The 8,155-nt window shown below is 38.0% G+C and overlaps 3 protein-coding genes across 3 annotated transcripts in view; 1 reads left to right on the top strand and 2 right to left on the bottom strand.

Annotated features, from left to right (window-relative positions):
• CBG13636 overlaps positions 1 to 727 on the bottom strand; it is a gene marked incomplete at both ends in the record, with an annotated part of 4,665 nt that extends 3,938 nt beyond the window's left edge. Inside the window, one exon of the mRNA XM_045241293.1 lies at positions 596 to 727. Within this exon, the coding sequence (XP_045095214.1) occupies positions 596 to 727 (132 nt within the window). The remainder of the gene's footprint in view (positions 1 to 595) is intronic.
• Positions 728 to 4,736: 4,009 nt separating this feature from the next.
• CBG13637 lies at positions 4,737 to 6,505 on the top strand (the record flags this gene model as incomplete). Its single annotated transcript, XM_045241294.1, has 4 exons — positions 4,737 to 4,803; positions 5,668 to 5,778; positions 5,827 to 5,951; positions 6,356 to 6,505. The coding sequence occupies 4 exons, from the start codon at positions 4,737 to 4,739 to the stop codon at positions 6,503 to 6,505; spliced, it is 453 nt and encodes a 150-aa protein (XP_045095215.1).
• Positions 6,506 to 6,649: 144 nt separating this feature from the next.
• CBG13639 overlaps positions 6,650 to 8,155 on the bottom strand; it is a gene marked incomplete at both ends in the record, with an annotated part of 8,345 nt that continues 6,839 nt past the window's right edge. Inside the window, 2 exons of the mRNA XM_045241295.1 lie at positions 6,650 to 6,744; positions 6,790 to 6,882. Coding sequence (XP_045095216.1) covers positions 6,650 to 6,744; positions 6,790 to 6,882 — 188 coding nt within the window. The remainder of the gene's footprint in view (positions 6,745 to 6,789; positions 6,883 to 8,155) is intronic.

Genomic DNA, 8,155 nt, shown 5'->3' on the forward strand with positions numbered 1-8,155 from the left:
AAATATTATGCTTGTCTGAGAAAAAAAAGGTTAGAGAGTATTTTTTGCAGTCTTAGTACGGTAGCGATATCGAAGCGGAGAGCCTAAATAGCACACATAAGGTGGAGACACAGACACTTTTTCTCTGCGTCTCAACCTTTTTTTTCTCAGACAAGCATAATAGCTGAAAAACCAAAAAAGGTCTAAAAAAATTGCAAAAAAACTGGAGAAAAAATACGATTTTTTTTTCGAAAAATCGCTCATTTTTCGGAGTTTTCAGTTTTGGCGGGAATTCAAAAATAGCTTCTAAAACCTTTCAGAAGTTTCCACAAAGCTGAAATTTTTAGCTTTATTTCGAGTTTCTGGGAACTATCGTAAACACTCTAATAGAGCTGCACCAGGCCGGTTAACTTTGAGCCCATACATCTCGGCTCCTGTAAAAGATATCAAAAAGTGATAAACTGATAAAATGTTTGCCATAATATCAAAAACATTTTATCCGTAGATCACTGTTTGATATCTCCTATAGGAACCGAGATATATTGGCTAAAAATTAGGAGGCCATTCTGTTACAATACCGTAATCTCCTGATTTCTAGAAGCTCCTCTAAACTCACCCATAACCAATTCAGTCCAAAATTCGTTGCATATCTCAATTGTGAGATATCGGGAAGATTCTGATGAGTGATCGCGTGTCGAATATCCACAATTTTTTTCGGGATTCCAAACTTGCTCACTGCGTCTACCATCGTCTTCAGAGCCGCACCCGTCTGCCCCAACTCGTTGACATAGTTCACGAATCTGGAAGAAATGATTCAATTTCAGAATTTCGGAATCTCAACATTTGAAATATTCAGAATCTCAGAATTTCAGAATCTGAGTTTTTCAGAATTTTTGGATTTACCGAACTTCTGAATTCCAGAATGCCAGAATCCGAGGATGTCAGATCCCCCGAAAATTCAGAATCCCTGAATCTCAACAATTTAGAATCTTAGAATCTCAGAAACTCAGATTTTCAGAACCTCAGAATCTCAGAATTTCGAAAATTCGGAATTACAGAATTTCAGAATCTGGAAATCTTAGAAGTTCAGAACCACCGAGTCTCAAAATTTCAGAATCGCTGAATATCGGAATTTTAGAATCCCAGAATGTCAGAACCCGAGGATTTCAGATCCTCCGGATATTCAGAATCAGTTAGTTTCAAAATCCCAGAACTTCAGAACCCACGAATTTCAGAATCTCTAAATCTCAGAATCCCAGAATTTCAGAATCTCAAAATCTTAGAATTTCAGAGATTCAAAATTTCAGAATCTCATAATTTCAGACTCCCAGAGATTCAGCTTCCCAGAATTTCAGAACATCAGAATTTCAAAATTTAAGAAACTGAAATTTCGCCAAAATGGAAAATTTGGGACATTTTTCTCCTTTTCGGGGTTCCATACAGTAACCCTTTTGATATTCGAATGTTCTTCCCTACAGTAATCCTTTTCAATTTTCGAATATTCTTTTCCAAAAACCATGATAAATTGGCTCAAAGTATGACCTTCTATTACAGGTTTTCTCCCAGGGTGACCTAGAATCCCATCTTCTCAAATTCGAGGCCACCATCTCCTTCGTACACCTTCCCTTGATTCTCGACTTCACTTTGCAGTCCAAATTTTTCAAATATCTACATAAATCTTCTCGAAACACACATATTTATATTCAAATTCAATCGAAATTCTTAGTGGTCCGTCGGTCCGTCCATTTTAAAATACGAAGAAGAAGAAGAAGAAGACGTCAAACGTCGTCTTCTTCTCCGTTTTCGCGAGGTATGTTCTCACGCTTTTCGAGAGGGGAGAGGTCTCTTCAAGAGGACAAGACACTAATTGACTGGGACCCCCAAGGAGAATCTCCCCCGTCGGCTCGGGGCCTCATATTTTGGATGTGTGCAAATTTTATTTTTCCACTGTCGGTCTTCTCAAAAACAACAAAAAACAATTATCTCCTTTTTCAGTGAGAAAAGGAGAAGAGTTGTTTGGAAAATAGTGGAAATTTGAAATTCCAGAGGAGAGATAATAATGATGAGTTCCTCTGCTATACGTTCTCTTTGCTGGCCTAGAAACCCCCACACAGGATTTTTAGGCCATGTTTCTCTTCCACAAATTTTTGACCTTATGTGTTTTTTTTTGATCAAAAAAATTTTTTAGTTTTTTTTGATATTTTTTGATCAAACAGACAAACAATCCAAAAAGCACAAAAAATACAGAAAACTGTATTGAGAGCTCAAAATTCGGTTCAAAATGACAAAATTTTTGCTACCGGGGCTTCCGGGCCCGGGCTTTGGCGAACCGGCCCGGAATATTACAAGTATGTTTCTAAGTCATTTTCTTCCTCAACTAATTTTTGGGGATTTGTCTGAATGTCCTGATGTCCTGGCCTAGAACCTCTTCGAGTATTTCTAGGCCACTTTCTTCTTCCACAAAGATTTGAGCCTTTATCTGTGTGTCCAAATATCCTGGCCTAAAAACCTCCACACAGTATTTCTAGGTCATTTTCCTCTTCCACAAGATTTGGGCTATTTTCTGGCTGCCCAGATGTCCTGGCCTAGGAACCTCTACAGGAATTTTCTAGACCATTTTCCTCTTCTACAAATTTTTGGGCATTTTTCTGTGTGTCCAGAATTCCTGGCCTAGAAATCTCCACAAGAATTTCTTCTTCCACCAGTCTTTGAGAGGCTTTGTCTGTGTGTCCAGATGTCGTGGGCTAGAAACCTTAACAAGGATTTTCTAGGCCATTTTCTTCTTCCAAGTGTCTCTGTCTCTGTGTCTGTGTGTCCAGTTGTCCTGGCCTAGAAACCTCCAGTACCTTCTGGTCCATTCCAAAATTCATCCGCTATTGTTCTTCACATAAGCGTGTCTATTTTCCAATTCTTCCTCTCCGTCACGTCTTCGGGGTCCTTGAAACTAGGGGAAAACGAAAACTTGAATAGCCACCCGAAATCTTTTTTGTGCTTGCTCCGAACAAGAAAAAAAGAGCTCATTCTCATCATAATAATAGTAATGATGTCCTCTTTTTCTGCTCTTCTCACGGCTCATTGAGCACATGGAGAGAGAGATATATATGATGGGGTAGAGAGATAGATTGATATCAGTGAAATCTCACTGGGTCCTTTTGAATTTCAAAATTTGCTATTTACTGAATTTTTGGAGTTTTGGGTCACTCTTAAGAGTTTCATTTTTTTTGATTTTCAGGATTCTAAAGTTTCTAATGATCCTGGATTTTAGAAATCTCAAAAATCCATATTTTTAGAATTATAGATTTCTGACGTTTCAAAATGAATCTTTAATTTTATGCATTTTTTCATAAAAATTCGAATTTTCGAAAAATTTCAAAAAATTCCAAAAGTTCAAAAATTCATAACTTTTATAGAATCAAATTTTTTCAAACTTTCGAATTTCCATAAAATTTCCAAAATTAGAATTTTCGCAAAGTTTCAGAATATCGAAATTTCTAGTATTCAAATTTTCATGAAGTTCGAAAAGTTCAACGAATTTTGACGAATTTTCGAAAGTTCAAATATTCACTAAAATCTAAAAATTCAATTTTTAATAAAATTTATAAAATTTTCAAGAAATTCGAAATTTCCAAAAAATCTCAATAGTTCAAAATTCAAAATTTTTTGAACTAAAAATTCCAAAAATGTCGAAATTTCAGAAATTTCAGAAAATTATAAAATTTTAAATCGTCATAGAATTCCAGAAATTCGGGTTGATTTTGAATTAGAAAAAATTATGAAATTCTAAAGTTTCCATGTTTTTTGTCTCTTGAACTTTCGTAATTCTTGTATTTGAAAGTTTTTTTGAACTCCAATTTCTCCAAATTTCTAGAAGTTTCTGGAATTTCTAAACCCTATCCGCCCTTTTCTAGTGACCATGTTCCTCGATCCTTGTGCTCCAAAATCCCTCCTTTTCTCCCCAAAAAAAACTTTTACGATCATTTTATCGTCAATCCCTCCTTCTGGGTTCCCCCTCTTCCATTATCCCCGATTAGGTCCATTTTTTGTCCCTTTTCGCTTCGTTTTCATTTTTTCCTATTCGGATCGAAACGGAAAGTGCCACTCTGTTAGAATCCCATTCAAATCTCATCAACTTTGAGCTCAATTATCTCGCTTCCCAAGAAAGATATCAAAATTTTGTCAACTAATAAAATATTGCTGATAATATGATAAATATTTTATCCGTTGACACATTTTTGATATCTCTTATAGGATCCGAGATAAATGAACTCGAAAAGGGTACAGCTCGGTCGGCATCACACCACTTGAACATTTTGAGCTCAATTATCTCAATTTCCGTATCAGATATCAAAATTCTATCAACTGATAAAATATTCCTCATAATATCACCAATATTTTATCAGTTGACACATTTTCGATATCTCTTATAGGAACCAAGATAATTGAGCTCAAAGTTGACGGCTTCGATGGGAGGAAATTCATCGATTTTTCAACTTGGAAGTTCTTTGATGATGTCAATCTTTTCCCGTGAAAATTCCAAAATTCCATATGCAGATTCAATCAAATCGTCTTCTTCTTTCGACTTCTTTTGCTTCTTCACCCAACCATCAGCACAACTACTTATTATCGTGTCAAGTGTGTGCGAAAAGAGGGCGGTTTTGTTCTGCGCAATTCGCAAAAGGCTCTATATAGGTGTTGAGAAGGTTCGTTTGCACTTTTTGCTTGCAGAATTCTATAGAAACTTCTATAGGTGCCATGGGATGATCTCCAGAAGACGTGGTCCCATCCAATACGTGCGATTCTTCGTCTTCTTTTTGTGTCTTGAAGGTGAGTTATGCCAATTTAGGAATCCATTCATAGATTTTTCAAAAACAAAAAAAAATCATATTTGATTGTTTCTTGGGATCTATGGATTCTGACGTTCTAGAACGTTCAGAATCTTCTGAACATTAGGAAATCTGGAATTCATAAAAAGGGATTCGAACTTGTAGGATTCAAAATCTCAAGAGACTGTTTGGATCTCTAGAATCTTCCGGGTCATCTGGGCCTCTAGGATCTTCTAGATCGCTAGTAGCTTCTGAATATCTCGGATGTTCTGAATGTTCTGGATCTTCTAGGTTGCTAGGATCTTGTGGATCTTTAAGATCTCCTGAATCTCTGAAACCTTTCGGATTTCTAGGATCTTCTGAAACACTAGGATTCTAATCTCTAGAATATTCTAGATCTTTTGAATTTTCCGAGTCTTCTGGACCTCTAGGATTTTGAAGCCTTTAGGATCTTCAAGATTTCTAGAATCTCTAGGATCTTCTGGGCATCTAGAATTTTCTGAATCTCCAGGAGAGGACTTTTTGGACCTCTAGAACCTTTTGAAAACATCAGTATATCTAGGATCTCTAGTATTCTCAATCTATAGGATTCTGGATCTCTGAATCTCTGGGATTTTCTGGATCTCTGGGATCTCTAGAACCTTCTGGATCTCTATGATTTTACGGATTTCTAGAATTTCTAGAATCTTCCGAGTCTTCTGAAACTCTAGAACTTTCTGGATCTTCCAGATTTCTAGAATCTTCTAGATGTGAAAGATCTTATGGCTCTCTACGATTTCTAGGATCTCCTAGGTGCTGATTTCTAGGATCTCCTAGGTGCTGATTTCTAGGATCTAGAATCTCCTAACAATGCCGATAATTACAGTAACCATCGCCATCACGTGCTACGACTGTCATTCCGATCAAGGAACGTGCAATGACGGGGAGTGCGAAGGTGTTGTGTGCATCAAAATGGAGACGGCGAATAAGGCGGATGGTAGTAGATCAAATTTGAAAATCAATGAATCGATAGAATCCTTTTCAGACCGTCGAACAATCCACAAGACGTGCGGCGACGAGGCGGAAGAGATGTCGTGTCAGCAGTCGGCGTTCGGCAGTAAATGGATGAGTCGGTGCGTGTGTGATACACCGTTTTGTAATGGAGATCAGGTAGGGTTGTGTAAATGCGCTCCATTGCGAATATACTGTAGTGTGGTGATACTTCGGTAATTCAGCGTTGGTCTCGGCGCGTGGTAACGGCCCAACTTTTCCAAGTTGTGTTTTCTAGGCCGCCATGGTAAAATAGCCTAGAAATGGCCTAGCATGCACCTGGTGTTTTCTAGGTTATGTTGGAGTGGCAGCCTAACTTTCGCAAACCGAGTTTTCTAGGCTACCATTCCCGAATGATCTAGAAAACATACCAGAATCGTTTTAGGTTCATTCTAGGCCGAAAAAAAAAGTGGTGGCCTAGAAACCCCAACGTGCAAAGGATTTTTCGAGAAATTATTGTGCGATGGAGCGCACTTTCTTTAGATGCCTGGAATCTCGGAAACCTGAAAAACCAATATTTTCAGGCTCTAATCGATTCTGGCCTGGAACCGTCCTCCGCTGCCCCACCAGCCGCCCACTACACCCAATTCGCCCTACTCGTCGCCATATGTGTATTCGTTGGAGCCAGTTGCTCTCTGATTCTCATCGCCACTATTTGTGTTCAGTTTTGTTAGAACCCTTTTTGATCTACTCTTGTTCGCCGTGGAGCGCAAATGCTTACCTAACAATTGCGTAGCCGTGTTTCGAGCGAAGATTCTCAATTGCCATGTACTTTTCCGAGTCCGGCATTTCCTGAATAAACTTTTTGAAAAAATCAATTATCGATTTTCTGACCTCGGCCAAAAGATCAGCATAGACCGCTTGAAGGAGCACATGACTACAGGAAATGGCAACCGGAGTGTGCTCATTACATCTGGAATTATTTTAGGCTGAAAATTTTCGAAAATTCTAGAATTACCTCGACATCCACGTCGACATAATGACGACACACTCTTTGACATCGGAGACACGACGGCTTCGGAATAGTTGACGAACATATTTCCATTCATATCTGCGAAAAGAAGATACCGTAAAATCTGTATTGATATTGCATGCAAGTCTATTGTTCAAGTCACCTCAAGGGGTGCAACTCTATTAGAGGGGCAATTCAAATAGAGGCTGCAATTCTATTTTTCAAACTACGAAAATTTTGAAAAAAAAAGTTTTATTATGAAAATCAACAAAAAAGTAACAAATTGAACACAACAAAAGGAAAATATTCAAAAAATTGAGGCGTCACTGTCATAGTTATTGTCTTCTTCCTCGGCATGGTTCATTTCTCCATCGTCTTCCTCAATTTCAATATCTCCCAAAATCTCCTGAATTTCTTCCATTTCTCGTTCTGATCGTCTTGTCTTCAATAACTGTACGCCTTCTGGAATTTCTCCATCTTTCTTGAAACAATGAATTGCCTCATCATCTTCGCCATTTCTTCCATTTTTTAATCCGCATCCTTTGAATGATCTTACAATGTATTCCTTCGGGATATTTTCCCACGCCAATTGAATCCATTTCAAATAAACTTCCATACTGGGAGCACGCATATTTCCCGCCGGGGTGAACGATTTCGTTCCATGAACCATCCAATCTTCGTACTCTTTTCTGATGAAAGATTTAAACATTGCGTTCCAATATACATCTGGAGCCTGAAAAATCGGGTCACGCAAAGTTTCAATAAAATCTACTCACTTGTAAGAATTTTGTGCATCCTCCAGGAATCACCGCAGTGTCTAGTCTCAGTTGTTTCAATACTTTTTTAGTGTCTGTACTGATGTGGCAACGGTAAGAGTCCCATACTAACAACCTTTTTCCGAACATTGAGTGACCGAGAACTTTTTCAAGAAAAGTTTTTGTGATTTCATCGTTGAAAAATGTTCTGTCACACCAAACCAACTGCAAAGTTTTTCTAAATGTTTCCTCAATACTTTGCACTTGTCTTTTTCTTGGAAGAAGTACAAAAGGTTTGCACTTAAAACCGTCTGATCGAGCGCACAGCATTACTGTAACATGCAATTTCTCGTGTCCCGTGGTTTTCACTGAAACCTGAAATTGAAACGTTTAGCTTGTTATTTTTGAGTGTGCTGACTTGTTTAGATCCTCGATCCGCTACAGTCAAACTATTCGAACAATCCAGATAAACCGCCGTCTCATCACATGCGAAAATTTTGTCATAATTATTCATGGTAATTAATCGTTCCACATAAAGGAGAAAGTCAATAATTTTCTCCACATAAAACTCTGGCGGTTTTTGACAGACTGTTGTAGCACGTCTACTCGAAAATCCA

This window comes from Caenorhabditis briggsae (genome assembly GCF_000004555.2).
Source record: "Caenorhabditis briggsae complete genome, chrI, whole genome shotgun sequence".
In the NCBI taxonomy this organism is placed as follows: domain Eukaryota; kingdom Metazoa; phylum Nematoda; class Chromadorea; order Rhabditida; family Rhabditidae; genus Caenorhabditis; species Caenorhabditis briggsae.